We start from the raw sequence: 18,291 nt of genomic DNA on the forward strand, positions 1-18,291 counted from the left end.
GATTGCTCCAGGAATTTCTCAAATGATTTCTCAGGTTCTCTTCAAAAATTCGTTCGGAAATGTCAGATATCCTTCATTCATCTTTTCAGGAATGTACTCACCGCTACCAGCACCACGTTGATTTATGTAGATCGAGTGAGCTTTTTTTAACGTATTGCACGATTTTATAAAAAAAAAAACTGCATAATTTTACTTCAGGGATGTCTTTTTATATTAAAACATTCAGTTTTCATTGAAAAGTTGCAAAAAGTTTTGCCAAAGAAAATTATTCCGCTTTTGTCACTATTTGGTTTTTGTCAACTGAAAATCGCGGACCGTGTTGACAAAAACGGAACATACCTGTATAGTAAAATTAATTTAATTAAGGCCTTATCCTAAACTACACAGGCTATCTCTGAGGCGTAAAGTGATTTTATCTGCCCAAAGCCTATGAAAATTATAAAAACTCTAGCATGGGTGAGGCGAAGGTCTTGCGTGGCTGTAACTAACTACGTCAACGTGGTTCATGTTTCAAGAATGACTTCGATCATTAAGATAAGATAGCTGTTTTCAGATCTGATTATATGTATGAACATTTTATTTTCTATGAAATATGTCTGGCTCTTCATCTCATCCGTGTCTCCTAGAGCCAGCTAAAAGAAGCCCTCATCTGAATTCTAAACTTCGTTCAATTCAATTCAGTAGTTTTACGCATTGTTCAACAATGCTACCGCGCTCTCATCTATCATCTTACCAGAACGTATAGAGCACGAAATATTGTCTGATTGTCAGTCAAATTATAAAAGGTCAATATTTGCGCTAGCTTCATTATGAAAGTCGTCGCTCTTGGAATCAAACGCTGAGCCGTCTCCCACGCGATGCTCCTCGCGAACGGCCGGCCGGTGTGCTCTGCTGTGGTGACAGACATGATGAATGAACAAGCGTGAAGGGAACGAAACATAAAGACGACACAACACGACGACACGACTCAAGAAAACGATCTGTGCTAGTTTTTCCCCATAACCAGAAACTTGTTTAACTTTGATTGTTTAACAAATATGAATGTCGCCCTACTAATAAGGCATACTTTGTCTTTCTCTCTCTCTCGGCAGCACAATTGCGGCCTCGGATACAGGAACATCCGGCAGATGCGGTCGCCGCCAAGGAAGAACCGTTGACACTGAACTGCAAAGCTGTGGGTCGGCCACCACCCGACATCAACTGGTATCACAATGGGGTACCTTTGGGGCCGTCGGATAGGCGTGTGATACTGCCCGAGGGTTCGCTGTTCTTTTTGAAGTATGGAAGATATGGGAATTGTAGTGGAGATAAGGTTATCTTTAATGCGATTTTGTCTGTTTCAGGGTGATGCAGAACAAGCGCGAACAGGATGCGGGGGTGTATCACTGCGAAGCGCACAATTCGGCGGGTATTGCAGTTAGTCGGAATGCTACACTGCAGATTGCCATGCTGAAGGACGAGTTCCGAGCGATGCCCAAAGACACGGTGGCCTTGGTAGGTGGGCCAGTGATATTGAACTGTACGCCACCACGTGGCATACCGGAGCCTTCGGTACTGTGGATAAAGGATGGGAAGTTGTTAGATATAAGTGGGAAACGGCTGAGCATGGTGGATTCCGGTAGCTTGATGATATCCGAGATTCAGCCGAATGATACGGGCAAGTACGAATGCTCGGCGCAGAGCATGGCTGGAACGAAAACCACGCCTCCTGCGTATTTGAAGGTGCTGGCTCCGCCTACTATAGTTAAAAGTCCACACGATACCGAAGTACTGGAAGGGGAAGGGTTTGATCTTCCATGTGAGTTGGCGGGAGATCCAAAGCCGGTGGTCACCTGGCGGAAGGAGAACGGACGTCTTCCGGAGGGAAGGTCGAGGAAATTGTTGGACAATACGCTAAGGATAGAAGACGCTCGGCAAGATGACGAGGGAAAGTATATCTGCGAGGGTCATAACGAGGGTGGGAACGTAACTATCTCCGTCTATTTGTACGTCTACGAGGCACCTACGTTCATGGAAGCACCGGTAGATGTCGTCATCAGAGAGGGCGAAGGGATTACCTTGCCGTGCCGAGCCAAGGGTCGTCCAGGGGTGCGAATATTTTGGGATCGCATCGATAAGCCACATGTAAATAGCAGCGGAAGTAAACCGCAAAGCCAAGCGCAGATTGGCCACAAGCCGTCTGAGAAGTCCAAGCGAAGCATTTCGCTCAAGACGACTGAAAATCACGTACGTTCCTTTGCACCGGAATCGGTGGGAAATTGGTCAATTAAGATAGAGCCGGTTTCTGAGAAGCAGCTGTTTCAGTTGCCGCATGCCTCACGAATGCATTCCATACGAAAGAAGCGTGAAACGACGGAATCAAGTAATGAGCTGGAGGGTATTTCTAGTACGACTGCATCTTTGCTGATCAGTAGTAGTGTGGTCCACTTTGAAGATAATGGTGGACTAACGTTAAAGGCGGTCAGCAAGGCGGATGAGGGATGGTATGCTTGTGCTGCCATCAATGAAGCAGGAAGTATTGTGAAGAAAATCTTCATAAAAGTTCTGGACAAAGACGAGTCTCTGGAGGCTCGGAAAGAACAAATCCATACTTATGATCAAAGCCGATGGGTCAGCGAGCAGTTTATTGTGCTGAACAACGTGTTCACCATTTCGGCTAGTTCCATCGGAATCTCGTGGGACGTCACAGACAGTGCAACAAAGATGCCCCTGCGAATGTACTATCGAATAGCGAGTGAGCCAATGGATAATTTTATCTACAATTCTACGTTCGAAAGCCAAGTTACTACGAGCAATCTGAAGGAACTAACGTTGAACGATCTGCGACCCTTCACGGAGTATGAAATCTTTGCTAGTATACCGGAGGGTTTATCCGGATCGGTCTCCAACATCCGAAGGGGCAAAACGCTGGACGGACCTCCGTCGGCGCCTCCAACGGATGTGAGAGTCGGAGTTATCAATACGACGGCAGCTTTCGTCCGGTGGTCACCACCTCCGGTTCACATGCTGAATGGGGAGCTTACTGGTTATAAGGTATTGTACAGGAACGTTATAATTGGTAAGAAGTATTCTAATCATAACCTCGATTTCCAGATCCAAATCAAATCGAATGCCACAAACAAAGTGCTTGGTCAGATGATTCTAAACTCGACGACACAGTCAGTAGTCATCAACAGTTTAACTCCAGGGGCGATGTACATTGCCAAGGTCGCAAGTTTGACGTCCGGAGGAATAGGTTAGTATTTTTGCATAAAGAAATTCGTAGTATTCTATTGAACGCATATGTTTACTTCGCAGGACCCTACAGTCTGCCAACTTCACTGCATATGGATCCCCAGAACATTGTCAGGTACCCAAAGTATGTTCCCTTGCTTGGGAATGAAAGACTGACCAACGGTGTTAATTATACAATCTCTTTTTCAGAACGGACCCTACCCCAAGCTATTGGATGTCTTCGTGGATGTCCGGAACGGCTCTCGTGATTCTTTGCGTTTGTCTGATAGGTGGTGCGATATTTGCTATTTTCTGGACCGTTCGTAAGAAACAGTCCGTGAAGGCTTCCTACCCGGGTCCTTCGGTTACCACGATCATTCCAGACAAACAGCATACCTTATGGCTGCATGGAAACACTTTGGTGAAGCCATCCCATTCCCTAGATCCTCCGAGTACGTCAGAATATGCCGAGCTCACCAATAACACCCAGAGTCTCAAGCAAAATAACTGCGTTCCACCTCCGGAGCCGTACGCCACGGTTACACTCCAAAGAGGTGGAACGATTGCGGAAGAATCTTGTATGAAATGTGCAAACAGTCCAGTTTCCAGCGAGTACAACGCACCGCTTAGGGAACCAATCAACATATCAGACGTACTGCCACCACCGCCAGATCATCCATATGGTACATATCGCCCACCGACCAGCATGACAATCCGGACCAATCCGGCCGCCCTGTCACCGCAGATGATGCGCAAGAATCACGTCCCCCCTCCGATGCCGAACCGATGGGACACCATGCCTCCTCCCATCCCAAGCTTCCCGCAGAACTGGATTCGACCTCATCACATGAATCCAGCGCTCACCATGAACAACGCCGAGATGTACTCGGAGAATGACTACGAGAGTGGATCCGTGTTGTACGAGCAGTGCTACCGACCGGACCAGATGCCTCCAGTTCCTCCACCCAACAATGGCAATCATTTCTTCAGCCACGCTGGCGAACCGACGGAGGAGTTCTACCGTCACATGAACATGGAGTTCGCCCAGGACATGGGCTTCGAACCGGCCAGCCCTCCAGCTCCCTGTCCGGAGACGCCCTTCAACAGTAAGTATCTGTCCGGACCCGGCGCAGCCGACAGTCCCATCATATCCCGGAAGATCGGAGTCAACACGACGACCCGGGCTCATCTGCCCAACAGTGCGTCCAACAATAGCAACAACTACAACAGCCAGCACAGCACTGGCCAGAGTTCCGAAAGCGACAGTGACAACCGGTGGGCACCCGCCCGGACGAAACGCAGTAGAAGTAGATCGAAAAGTAGTGATAGAAAATACAATCGGACTCTTATTCGATAAAGTTCTGCCCGACTCTATCCATACCTACGCTATAACAAAAAAAAAAAACAAAAGCTAATCTTAAGCTCTATTATACACAAAATTAAGTAACAACAAAGTAGGCAGTTGATGCAAGGAAAATCCCTATCTTTCTCAGTAGGCTCATTAACTTTTACCTTTAAAGACAAAACAAAACAAAAAAGTATGAAAGCAAAGCAAACATTAAAGGGGAGCTCTGTAATCAGTCTCTTTCTCTCAATCATTCTCTTACTCACTCACTCTTAGCGCTCTTATCGGCTCTCCTCCGCAACCGAAACCCTGGGTGCGTGCGTATTTAGGAAAGGGGGAGGGACACCATAGGTAAGAGGGGATCGTTTAACCGCTAGTAATTAATTTCCTTACAACAAGCGAACATAAGAATGTTGATCAAAAGTGAGTGAGAGTGGAGGTCTAAGGTGCTCCTAACCTTATTATAAGTCGGCGAGGGAACGATGAGTTGTACAGGATATGACTCCGTAATCAAGCATCAAGAGGCTCAAATTAGTTTAAATATAATTTAGTTGATTTTAGTATGGTAAGCGTGCAGCAACAAACATGAGTTACATTCTCAGTGTATATTATTTCTTATATATATTATGTATATTTTTTTTGGTTCAGATGTTACAGGCTTTTAAGCAGAAATTTTTAAAAGAATAAGGCAAGATTCAAATATTACGTTCATCGTTTTTCGGGATTTCCAGACCCCCCTCCCCCCTTTGTCACGCAGTTTTCCTATACCCAATACACGTACTGTCACAGTTTTCTAGAACACACCCCCCCCCCCTCCCCCAAATGTTGGACGTTATTTTTGAACGTTCCCTAATGTCATATAACAATTTGGGAAAACATGGCTATGGAATTATACACTTTTGAGATTTTCCACCTGAAACTACTGGTAACACACATTTTGGACTTCTTCCGTGTAGATAGTCAGTTGCTATTCGTCTAGAAGTGTTTGGAAACTGCGAAATTGAGAGATTCATGAAGTCATTGATGAGAAATCGCAGTAGGCGAAACTGATTACACTTATTCGAAGTAAAATTACAGTTGTTGAAGGGTTTACGTTCAATACCTCCTCTCGAAACCATTTGAGGGCAACAATCAAAGAGGATTGTAGCCGGCTGGATATCGTGTCGTTATATTTTCGTCGTACCAGAGTAGCTACATCATCTGCGTATCGAATAATCTCAAAACCTTAATTTAAAAGCTTTTTAAGGAGTTCTCCCACTACCAAAGACCACAATAGAAGCTATACCCAAGGAACAATCACTCATTTAACCAACATTGTAATGACATTTTTATTCCACATTTGATTGAATTACAGTTTAACATTATTTTATCATAGCTTGTAATCAGGCGTTGTTCAAACAAAAGTGGAGAAGTTATTCAGCAATCTTTTCTGCAAGCGCGATATAGGCTTTACAATCGGGAGTAATCTGTGTTATATCAGCCTCATATTAAACTTGTATTCAGCTATAATAACCTGCTGCGAAAACAAAAACAAATTGAAGTGCGAGGTGCAATTATGGTCCAATCATGTTTATTTGTCGCATCTAAACACATTTAACACAAAAGCTCTTTTAAAATTTTCTCAACTTGGGATTTGAACTCGTGATCGCACCCGTCGCATGCCTTGCCGACTATGCCATCCTGGAATTGGTAAGTTGCTCGCTAAGAGTGAAACACCTTCACAAAGCTGTGAAAGATCAATGTTCAGATTTATGGAAGGTTGTAATCATTTATTTAAAAAAAAGTTGTGAAGATGACTACAACTTAGAAATTGCTACGAAAATTGGCAAGTGTTTAAAATATGTTGCATAGGTGTGCAACAATCATCAATACATATTTCATAATAAGGAACGTTCCAGTACTGTTCTATTATAATCATTTTGGCCTGTTGTTCAATCGAAAAGTGATAATCGAACAAATGAATCATAAATCCGTTTATATAGCTTACTGTTAGAACCATTTTTGAACGTTTCCACAATAGCTGAAGTATTAAACATCAAAAACATTTGTTCAACTTATGTAGACCACAATAATCAGCTATCGGAAACTGTGGAACATAAGCTTTTTAACGCGTAGAAGAAAATTCTTCTTCAGCTTATATTAAAGCTAGTAAGGGCAAATCGAACAAACAAAAATTGCTGACGTTTGTTAAGCTTATAATTAAATTGCTGTTCACATACGTGCCATATGTTGCTTTTTGGCTTATATCCAATGTAAATAGCATCATTTTAGCTTATTATTCAGCATTTGGTTTTGTTCAGCTGCGAATGTTATAAACCAGTAATAGTTCAACATGCATTGCTTATTTATGACTTCGAATTGTTCCTTGGGTAGTACTCTTCCTTGGGGACAGCCTTTCACAGATCTGACTGAAAGTTGCACCCCTCCCCCCCCCCCCCAGAAACGGAAGAGAGCTCACGATCTTCAAGCGTTGATATTATCCAATCGATAATGCATTTATTCAAGCCCCTTGTTTTCATTGCTGAACCCATTCAGCGTAGAATGCTCCCCCAATGTCGAGAAGAGCAATCACGGCTTTTAGTTTTCTACATGGTTTAAACAGATCACAAAGAGGCTTATAGGTCGGAAGGCTTAAGGTGCTGTTTTATCTCTTTTGCCAGCTTTTGGGAAAAAACAATACGACCCATACGCCATGCTTTGGGTATGTACAGGGGATGGCCAAAATGTTTGGGATAGGCAACTTTTTTTCTCCCACAAAAAAATTCAACATGCTGTAACTTTTCATAGAGTGCATCAAAAAATCTCAAATTTTGACTGTTTGTCAACCTATTATATGTGGATCATTGGAACAAATTTGGGCTCGATTGATTAATTTTTCGCGAAGTCAGAGCCGTTCGGGTAAAACACTATTATTTAGACAACTCTTTTTTGAACTGTCTATCTCGGAAACCAGTGAACCGAATTGAATGATTTTTTTACGGTTATCAACAATATATTGATACAGGCGTACCTCGATAGTACGTACCCTCGATAGTGCGTACCCTCGATAGTACGTACCCTCGATAGTACGTACATTTTGCCTCGATAGTACGTACACCAAAATTTAGTTAACTTTTAATCTACAAAAATGAGTTCGAATCAAGTAGACGTATAGCAAAGACTCCGATACTATGAAGTTGTGTTATTCAGACTCCTATAACACGGATTTTCATCAATCAGTTTTCAAATATAGCGAAATGAAAGGCATGAACGAATACGTTTAATGTAATGATTGCAGTATGCTTTGCTTTACATAGATATTTTCTGTCAGTCATAATATCTGGCATCATCATTCTGACGTTACATCCCAACTGGGGAGGACTGCTTCTCAGCTTAGTGGTAGTACTTGCACAGTTATTAACTAAACGTTTTCTTTACCAATAGAATGTTGTAATAAAATAAAAAAAAGCACATGATGGTTCTACTTTGCGTGGCAATAAAAAATAAATAAATTTATCGGCGAAAAATGCTCTCCAAAACATAAATCAACCCCATCAAGTTGCTTATCCAAACCATTGATTTCATTTCACTTACCTACATGTTATTTTTTTATTTTTTTTTGGTTTTCAAACAAATAACTTTTTTTTTGCGATACGTATGAAATATTTGACAGTTTACCATGAGTTTGGAAATTTAAACAACTTTGAGTACCGTAGGGCACTGCAAGCCGCGGTTGCTAAGGAAAATGTTTTGGACTTTTCGTGGCTTTGTTGTTTACGATTCAGACTTAAAAAAAATCGTCAGCTCTCGGATTAAAAAAAAATCGCCAGCTTGTCATTAGTGGTTGGATTTAATTCAAAAAGGGGGGTATGCGTGCGTGTGCTGTTTTATAACTTGATGGTGGTGGCATGGTGGCTCACCTCATTAAGTTCCTTCTGGGATTCCACATGAATTCCATACGGGACTCCCCTCGTGATTTGTCCACAAATTTGCTCGAGAGCTTTCTTCTGGGATTCCGTAAACTCTTAATGAGATTCTTCCAGAAGTTTATTTAGGATTCCATAAGAAGTTCCCTCTGGGGTTTTCCAGGAGTTTTTTTTTTTCTGGGATTCCTTAAGAGGATCCGTCTGTAGTTCCGTCAAAAGCACTTGCCAGGATTGTTCCAGGAAGTTCCACGAGATTCTTCCAGAGATTCCTGGATTTCTGTAGAAATCAATTCTGAGATTCCTTCAGCATTACTCCGTCTAGGATTACCTTAGTATTTTTTCCTGTTACTCTTCCAGGTATTCTTTCCGTGGTTTTTCCACAAACTTATTCTAGAATCCCTCTAGGATTTATGTGATTCTTCAGGGAGCTATAACTAAGTTGCTTTTTCCTGTGTTTATTCAAGGAAATCCTACAGGAACTACATGAGGAATTCCATAAACAAAATACTCCAAAAAGTTCATAATAAACTCCAGGAGGATTTCCATTACAAACATCTGAAAGAATTCCAGAAGGGTCTGCAAGAATTCTAGATGATTTTGGAAAGAGTTCTCGAAGGTATCCCTGAATCAGTTTCTGGAAGAATTCCTAGAAGAAGCTCTAAGAGGAATCCCGGAAGAAGTACTTGAATAGTAATTCCCCAGAAAAAATTACCGGAGGAATCCCGGAAGGCATTTTCGAAAGAATCCTGGAAAAATCCCACAAATGCACGGGCTTGGTGGTCTAGTGGCTACCATTTCTGACTTCTATGCAGAAGGTCCTGGGTTCAATCCCTGGTTCGTCCCTTTCCCCGTACTTTGTATCTTTGTATATACTTTCTCCTTCCTCTCTACTCATACATCTTATGTATATTCACATGTTCATAGCCATCGCTAGAACTGAAACGGATTGAAAAAGCCGTTTCTTTTCCTTCCAAACTTTCACAGCGCAGTGTCTCAATCCTATTAGATAACGCTTACAGGTTATGAAATCAAGCGAACTGTGCCGCACATCTTCAGAATAATAAAAACACACAATTCTTTCACCTTACCCTGGTATCCACGCACCAATGTGTGAACCTTCTGCCAACCAAGTCCCACCAACACTCTGACATCCGCATGAATTTGTGCTGACGCAGAGGTATATTTGGTCAGACGTGGATATAAACGATTGCAATCATCACTTCCTTACCCTTCCCCACATTGACCTGCAACCTGACGTGGCAGGCGCCATTGTCGCCTAAAAAAAGTAGAAGATCACCAACACTCACACACTGAGATGCCTGCTAGTCCCCGGCAGATATCTCATTGGTTCCTTGTGTGAGTGTAGCTGGTCTGGCGATACTGGAGTAGCATCTACGGGCGGTCAATCAAGCTCAAGCTCAAGAATCCTGGAAAAATCCCACAAAGATTACCTGTTGAAATTATTGTAGGAATCTCAGAAGGAATACTTGAATCAGAAGAAGCTCCCGAAAAAAACAGAAGAAGTTCCTGGGTTCCTGGAGGGATCTTGGAGAAGCATTTAGAGGAACACTGAATGAAGTTCTTGTCAGGGATCTTGTAGGATTTCTGGAAGGGTTTCAGAAGGAATCCCTAAAGAATTCTCAGAAGATACTTCGGGAAGAATCTCGTATGGAATTCCAGGAATACATAAATCTTTACTGATTGTTGCAAGGAGTTTTTGAAGAAATCTCGGTAAGAATTTCTGATACCATTTCCGAAAGAATTCCTAGAGAAATTCCGGGGGAAGTAGCTAGAATTTCCAGGAATACCATCTGGAAGCCCAAAAAAATCCAGAGACATCCTAAAATAAACTATTCGGGAACCCCGGATGAAATTCCTGGAGGATTCCAGGGACTCCTTGAGAAATTCTGGAAGAAATCTCTTGAAGTTCGAAACGTGAACAAGAAGGTCACAAAACGCCAAAAACTTTGAAAAATATCTTTAGCAACTGCGGCTTGCATTGCCATATAGGCTGTACCAATTCAAATGTTTCAATTTTTCGCTCCCCAAATATTTCTTCAAGTTTCTTTCAGTTCCGAAATTCCTCTAGGTGTTGGTTCCGAGATTTCTCCAGGAATTCTTTCTAGGATTCCTTAGGGATTCTTCCAGGAGTTTCTCCTACGATTTCTAATGAGATTACAGGGTCTCGATTTGAGATTTCTTAAGAGATTTCTTCCGAAACTTCACCAAGAATTTCTTCTGTAGTTCTTTCGGGACTTTCAGGATTTCTTCAGGAATTTCTTCCAGAATATCTCCAGGAATTTCGTTCCGAGATTTCTACATAAATTCATTCCAAGAATCCTCCAGAAATTCATTCCGAGATTCATCATTCTATGATTCATCAAGTAATTTTTCCTTGAATTCCTCCAAGAGCTCCGGGATACCTCTAGAAATGCCTTCTCGTAAAAAATTAAACTCTTGGAGGAGTCCTAGAAGGAGCAACGTTCAGAAGCGATCTAGAATGTTTTTTTAACAAGATATAACTGATCTAGATCGACTCAATTATATCTAGACCAGTTTGGATGGTTCTAAAAGATAACTCAAATAAAATCAATATAAGTTCCCAGAGACGAGATGCTTCTACGAAGCATCCCCAGAGCACAAGAAGATTTTTCCAATAAATATAGCATGCTAAACAAGCAAAATTACGCAATTAATAAACGGACCCTTAGGCCACATGTAATTTTTTGGCAATCCATACGTTCTAGAAATAACATTCTTTGATTTAAAATTGAAATTTGTAATAAAAAAAATGTGCTTCGATAGTACGTACGTTTCGATAGTACGTACACTAAACGAAGCGATGGTGTACGTACTATCGAGGTATGCCTGTACCTAATACGACGTTATAAAATGAAAAATTTTCTCACGGCGAATTAAGTTATACCGGATTGAAATTTTTACCCATATAGAGGAAAATAAGTCAAATTTACAATACCACACAATAATTACTAAATGTGTTCTTCCTTCAATCTAAATGGGCTCTAATATATCTGATTAGAGATAACTTGAGAACAGAAGTGGAAGTACCTATGTTTTAATAGTTTGTGAAGCATTTACATATTGTTGGTGTACGTTCAAAATTTCATTCAATTCGGTTCACTGGTTTCCGAGATGTGACACCTCAAAAATGAGATGTCTGAAAAATAGTGTTTTACCTGAACGGTTCTAACTTTGCGAAATATTAATCAATCGAGCCCAAATTTGTACCAACGATGCACACATAATAGGTTGACAAACAGTCAACATTTGAGATTTTTTGATGCACTCTGTGAAAAGTTATAGCTTGTTGAACTTTTTTGTGAGAGAAAAAAAAAGTTGCCTATCCCAAACATTTTGGCCATCCCCTGTAAGTTAAAGCCATACTTTCGTCAAATATTTTGGTTAAGAGCGGACTAAGCCAAGACTAAGCGCTTTTTTCTTGTTGAAGTAATGCTGGAATCCTAGCTGATTTGAAAGGCTCAGTGCCTTTCGACTTTCGATGGCGTAAAGATTTCACAGGCACACATGGTTTTCCTTGTCTGAGTCCTGCACTTCAGCCGAGTAAGGAATCGACCCCGGAAAATGAGTATTTACCACCTCTTTCAAAGCTTCATAAGATTCGACATATAACTGCAGTATAATGGTCTCTCGAAAGGACTTTATAGAGCCTTGCCCAAGTAACATTTAATGTGAATGTAAACGTCAACAAAGCTTCCTCAATACGGCTTGATGCTGAGTTACTGTGTTGTAAATATGGACGGAAACTTCTATGCAAGCCCTATACCAATGAATGTGGCGAACTTAATCCACATGTATATGCTGTGCGAGCAGCTTCTATGCCACCAAGTCATAGCTCTTTTCTCGGCTCCTATGTAACCACTAACTGAATAACATCTTGAGAAGGCGCTTTTTCAGCCATTTCACAGTTGTTAAATAAAAGTTATACGGCATCCCCAAATTAATCGATTTGATATAATTATTGGATACCAATACGCAATACATGTGGAATTATAGCTTTTAAACTTGAATAATTAAAGTACTTGCCGCTACTTGGAATCGAACTCCCGATCTTCGTATCCACTGGTTCCGATGATGTCCTCGCTGTCATGCTGATATATAGCAGGATAGAAAATACCCCGTACTCCAGACAAGGTTTCATAATTGTGGCACAATAAACCTTACCTAACTTCATATCTTGCTATAAAAGCTTATGAAACGTCAAACGCAATACCACAGACATTGGACGAATTATAATAAAAAGAATTCAGTGGAACTTTTTGACATTCTAGTTGCCAATATGATCACCAGAAATATGTCCATTTTTTATTATTCGTAGGCAATACTGAAACTACCAATATTTTCTCAGCATTTCATCTTCTTAATCCCTCCTTTGGCATTAGGGTCATTTATTGTCCAAACCGTACTCCACGCCAGCGAGCTGTTCCCAACGTGGTGTAAAAGGAAGGTTAAGGACAAACGTCTTAAAACCCCAGCTCAATATTTCACCAGAACTTTAGATGCACAAATCTCGAGAAGTGAACTTCCAACGATAGTGTAATTCTTATTTTGTTCTTGCTCACTTTTTATAAGCAAAAATAATAAGATCCAGTGCGCTGGTTTGGTTTCCCCCCAAAACTCTTAGTAGGTGTAGAAGTCGGCCATTGTGGTGCCATCTTGGGATTCTAACGAGTCTGTCCTTTAACCATAGGTTGTTCTTTCGAGTTATAAGTGCTCTTTGCAGTTCAGAAGGAATTTCTCGGTCTATCTTGAAACATTGGGAAATTCCTTGTCTGAAACGCTCAAGAAATAGTGTTTTTTCGATCGCAGTACGCAGCTGCGAAGAAGTGACAATTAAAATGGCAGACACTGTATAAAGTTTCTACCAGGAATCGATCAAAAAGTTTTTTTTTAGTGATTTTTTTTTAAACACGAAACCGGACTAAGGACTGTTCATTAAAGAAAGTGGACACCTGTTTTTCAATAGAAAATATTTATCTTCGAACAAATTCATAAGTTTATTTTTTATATAAGACAATCAACATACATGTGGCCGAATTCACGTGAGTTTGATCATTTACTTCGCATTTCTGAAGAACGCTCGGACTTTCCTCTTGATACCTCCCATTAGATTCTGCACAACTTTCTCCGTAACCTTTCGTTGTGCCGCAGACCTAATTTTTTTGAAGTAATCAACAGAGCTTGCTTCTCTTCCATCTTTCTTGAGATGCCGCTTAATTATTGTCCAGTATCTTTTCACAGGACGCAGTTCAGGGAAGTTTCGTGGATTTTGCCATTTTTCGACAAAATCGACTTTTTCCGTCTTGTGCAGCTCTAGTGTAGTAGAAGTGTAATGAGCGGATGCTAGATCTGGCCAAAACAATGGAGGATCCGTATGTTTTCGATAGATAGGTAGAAGTCGTTTTTTGATGCATTCTTCTATGTTATTTTCACCATTGATTGTTCCTGTTGTGAAATACGAAGAACTGTTTAAGACGCATGAACAATTGGCTTGCCACACCAAAAACATTTTCCCAATTTTTTCGGTTCTTCTGTACCCTATATCATCCAGCACATCTGTCCTCTACTCAGCGTTGAAAAATTTCAGTCCCGAAAGTGTACTAGTATGCCCATTCTCGAAACGACATTTTTTTGGAACACCATTTGTGCAGAATTTATCTGCTAGTCGATGAGGTAATCCAACCCATCACTCAAAATTTCTCACTTTATTCCGTTTTCTTTGAATGTGTTGCCGAAGTGAACAATGTTTTTACACACTGATTTTGCTCAGTAACATTTTTTTGTTTAGTTTTAACTCTAAACTATTGGTTAACAGATGTCCACTTTCTTTAATGAACAGTCCTTATACAGCTGTGGAGAACAGTAGTATGATCACGCGAGTTTACCTATCACTCATTTTTCGGCCAAATTGCATTCGGCCGAATGACCCGGAACCGTAGCCACCCCCTACGAATTATAATCAAACAATCTTTGCAAAACTAAATACACATTATGTAATAAAATAAAGAGGGTATTGATTGACGAAATCGGATAGTGCTTAAAAGAGAAGTGATAAAAACGAAACATACCTGTTATCAGAAGAATCTCACCAACAACTATCCGAGGTAGCGCTACCATCAACGTCTTTACAGCGCAGCCAAGCTTACTCCTTATTTCATCTCCGTGGGGCACGCTTTCAGTCATCATTGGAACAAACGTCACTTCATCACTCACAAAATACCTAATGAGAATGGAACCACATATGGTCTGATTCTGGAACCACTCGCGAAGCACTGATAGCATGTTGTATTGGTCACACGTTACCGGAACTGCTGAAATTAACAAACGGATGAACTATCCGGACGGCGTAGCACCGGCCAAATCTTCAGCGGAATTTCGAAAACAATATTTACGAACGCGAATAAAATGTGACAAGCAGTTCAAAGCCGTCTGCTCGTGGCAACGCCTACTGCGTTCCCTCATGCATAATACATAGGTACACCACAACCTGTTTCACAATTTGCAGTTCAGTTCTCTAAATTACTTTTCCATGACAGCTCATTTATATATTTTATTTAGCATAACATTTCAATCATAATAAAACTGAATCCACAATTCTTCGCCACAACACTCGATTCGTGCAGTCTTCCATCCTCGGCCGCGTCCCACACTTGCCAGATCGTTCTGCACCTGGTCCACCAACCTTGCACGCTGCCCTCCATGTCTTCTTGTCTTTTTCTGGTCGTTTTGTACAATCAGGATCTCTTGCGAACACCAGTTTTGCAGGGTTGTTTTTCGGCATTCCAACAACATGCCCAGCCCATCGTATCCTTTCTACCTCTCGTATGCTAGGTTCGCAGCTAGAGTGCAGCGAGCTCGTGGATCATTTTTTACCGCCACACACCGTTCGGGGCTGTTCATAAACCACGTAGACCAAAATTTGGCCATTTCAGACCCCCCCCCCTCTCCCCCCTCGTAGACTTTTGTCCATACAAAAAAAAAATGAAATTTGTATGGAGCGTAGACTTTGGCCAGATTAGACGATTAGACGAGCTTCAAACTTGTAACTTCTATTTTCGGTTTTCATTCTAATAAACTATTCATAGCGGATTTGGTTTCCACCAGAGCACGTGGATTTCCATTCCTATTTAAAAGGCTGTTTGCAGTTCAGAAGGAAATTCTCAGCCTATCTTGATGCATGAGAAATTCCTTGTCTGAATCGCTCAAAAAACCGATTTTTCTTCGATCGCAGTACGCAGTTGCGAAGAAATGACAGTTCAAATGGCAGTAACCGTAGAAAGTTTCTGCCAGGAATCGCTTAAGAAGTTTCTTGATCGCTTCCTTTTGAACTCAAAACTGGGCTTAAATTTCAAAATGTCCATATAACAAGTTTTTTTCCGAGTGTTTTAATGTGTACATACATATAACAGTTATAACAGTTCAAATTTGGCCTTCGGATATTTTTTTCTAGAATCTTTCTTACTTCATGAAGAATAGCCCGATCTTTCCCAAATTTTGACCATTGATACACAACTAGGTAATCAACTCACAGTAAAAAATTTAGATTTTTTTGATGCATTTTTCAAAAAGTTAAAGTAATTTTACCATTTTTGAAAAAGTGAAAATTTTGCCTTTCCCGATCATTTTGTCTATCCCCTATAGAAACCAAAGCTGTAGCAGTTTTATATCACGTTTCTATACTTAACAAAACACTTCTGTCGTTTGGAAACTATTCATTATTATGTTATAAGTATTTTTAATTAAGTATATACAAATGTATTTTTTTTTTGTTTAAATTGGATATAGTACTTCCGGTTCTTGCAAATCATTTTTCCCTATCCGAGCCTCCTCTGCTCTCACAAGTAGCCAAGCCATAGTAGATGACTATTAATCAACAATTCAATACAATAACAAAAAAAACTAATACGAAAGCAAATTTAACACAAATTTGATACTTACACAAATACCGAAAACAAAGCAAGCGGTCAAATTGTGCCACAAAATTCAAGTGAGCTGGATTGCCACATGAGCGAAGATCCACCCACGCACACTCTCTCACATACATACAGTGATACACTGAGCAAAAAAGGTACGGTAAAGTGAAACTAAAGAAGATACACACGTATTGGACACAAAACACGAACGGAACACAGTGGAGCAAATCACAAAACGGGAAAGAAGATGTGAAAATATCGTTGTTGGTAGTATAAATTGAGACGGGAGTTATGCGACGACTAACTAAACCCAAAAACAGAGCGTATTTATTTTGATTACGATGAGTTGATAAGTCGTATGTGAAAAGGACGGTTAAAGCCAGCAAGCAGATTGTGTTCTTATTTTCGTGTTTCTGTAAAATGGAAATCTGTAAAAATGTTTTTGTTTCGAGTTTGATGTATTACAAAGGAGTAACACACTAACACACACACAAAATAAAAACACGCGGAAATACATGCGGAGTACCGCATTCGAAATTCTGACACAAGAGAACAAAGGAAAATCAAAACATATGACACAAATGACGCGAAAATATCAACTGTGATAAAACAAAACTAAAATAAATGAAAAAAAAACACAAATAATTGAGTAATTATATCTAAACTTAAATAACAGTCGGAAGCGGGACGAAACTAAAGTGAAAGAAGCAAAAATCGAAGTGAATAGAGCACACATCCAAACAACACTCACAAGTTACACTGAAACATTCACTCTCACATCCACATGCGCAAAAAGAAAACAAGAAATAATGGAGAGGAGTCAAAATGTCAGCCGAGACTCTGATCTCACTTCACCACGATTTTTATTGCACATTATTGAATGATATCATCAAAGCAAAACCGACAAAGAAAAGGTACATTATTATATATATAAAAAAAATGGATTGAACGGCAGAACAATGCATTATAATTACATTAATTTATTGCCTTAACAGTAGCTATTACGATACATTAACAAGGGGAAGACACGAGACGGGAAGACAGATTACAAAGCAGCAAAATTATATGTATAAAAGAAAACGCAATAATCCAAGCATAATCAACTTATTAATTATAGCATACAACAAAATAACGTATAAGCAAAGTATAGAGGGTAAACTAAGAGAGGAAGAAATACTTGAGAAGACTTATTTTACATGATTATTAGCGGATATCATTAGCGATATTAGATTCCTAGACGATAAACAACAAACAAGAAAACAAAACAATACAAACCCTAAACTAAATGAAACAGCCATTCAATTCTATTACCCATGCAAAACGAACAAAACAACCAAGCAAACGCAGATCCGTTCGTCAAAACCCCTACATCAGTAGTAAAATAACAAACAAAAAGAGCAGTATCTCTCCTAATAATTACTCATCTCATCAACTCTCTCATCACTGGCTGTCGCCGAGTTTGCACACGTTTCAAATGCCTCACGCAAAAGTTGCGTGACAGCAACGCAAGTGATGTGTGAAAGCTTTCAAACGTGTGGAAGCAGCGTGAGAGAGAGCTTAGCACATTTTTCTCTTATTATCTCTACTCACCAAAAATCCAAGCGTAGCGCGTTCTAGAGTGCCATTTAGCGAAGAATATCGATTCGAATCGGAACCAAATATTACTCAAACTAAACAATAAATTCCGCTCAAGTTGCCATTATTCACGATTGATTTCTAAAAATACTCGTGCGCGGAATCTCTCAACAACTACATCATAGGTATATTTATTAGACTAAACAAACACACTCTCATTTCATACTCACCAAAGATAGCGTTAGAATGAAAGTATTCCGCCATCATCTCATAACAACTCACCAGCCATTTTTTTTTCGCC

At 40.3% G+C, this 18,291-nt stretch overlaps 1 protein-coding gene across 2 annotated transcripts in view; it reads left to right on the top strand.

The window, feature by feature from the left end:
• LOC109407538 (roundabout homolog 3) overlaps positions 1-17,215 on the top strand; it is a 52,954-nt gene extending 35,739 nt beyond the window's left edge. Inside the window, exons 3-7 of one of the 2 annotated variants that reach the window (XM_029864580.2) lie at positions 1,092-1,278; positions 1,344-3,033; positions 3,094-3,235; positions 3,298-3,358; positions 3,424-17,215. In XM_029864580.2, the coding sequence (XP_029720440.1) occupies positions 1,092-1,278; positions 1,344-3,033; positions 3,094-3,235; positions 3,298-3,358; positions 3,424-4,570 (3,227 nt within the window). In that variant the 3' untranslated portion in view covers positions 4,571-17,215. The remainder of the gene's footprint in view (positions 1-1,091; positions 1,279-1,343; positions 3,034-3,093; positions 3,236-3,297; positions 3,359-3,423) is intronic. The other variant, XM_019701143.3, reaches the window with a different exon arrangement.
• The last annotated feature ends 1,076 nt before the right edge of the window (positions 17,216-18,291 follow it).

Source organism: Aedes albopictus, chromosome 3, assembly GCF_035046485.1.
Source record: "Aedes albopictus strain Foshan chromosome 3, AalbF5, whole genome shotgun sequence".
NCBI classification, from domain to species: domain Eukaryota; kingdom Metazoa; phylum Arthropoda; class Insecta; order Diptera; family Culicidae; genus Aedes; species Aedes albopictus.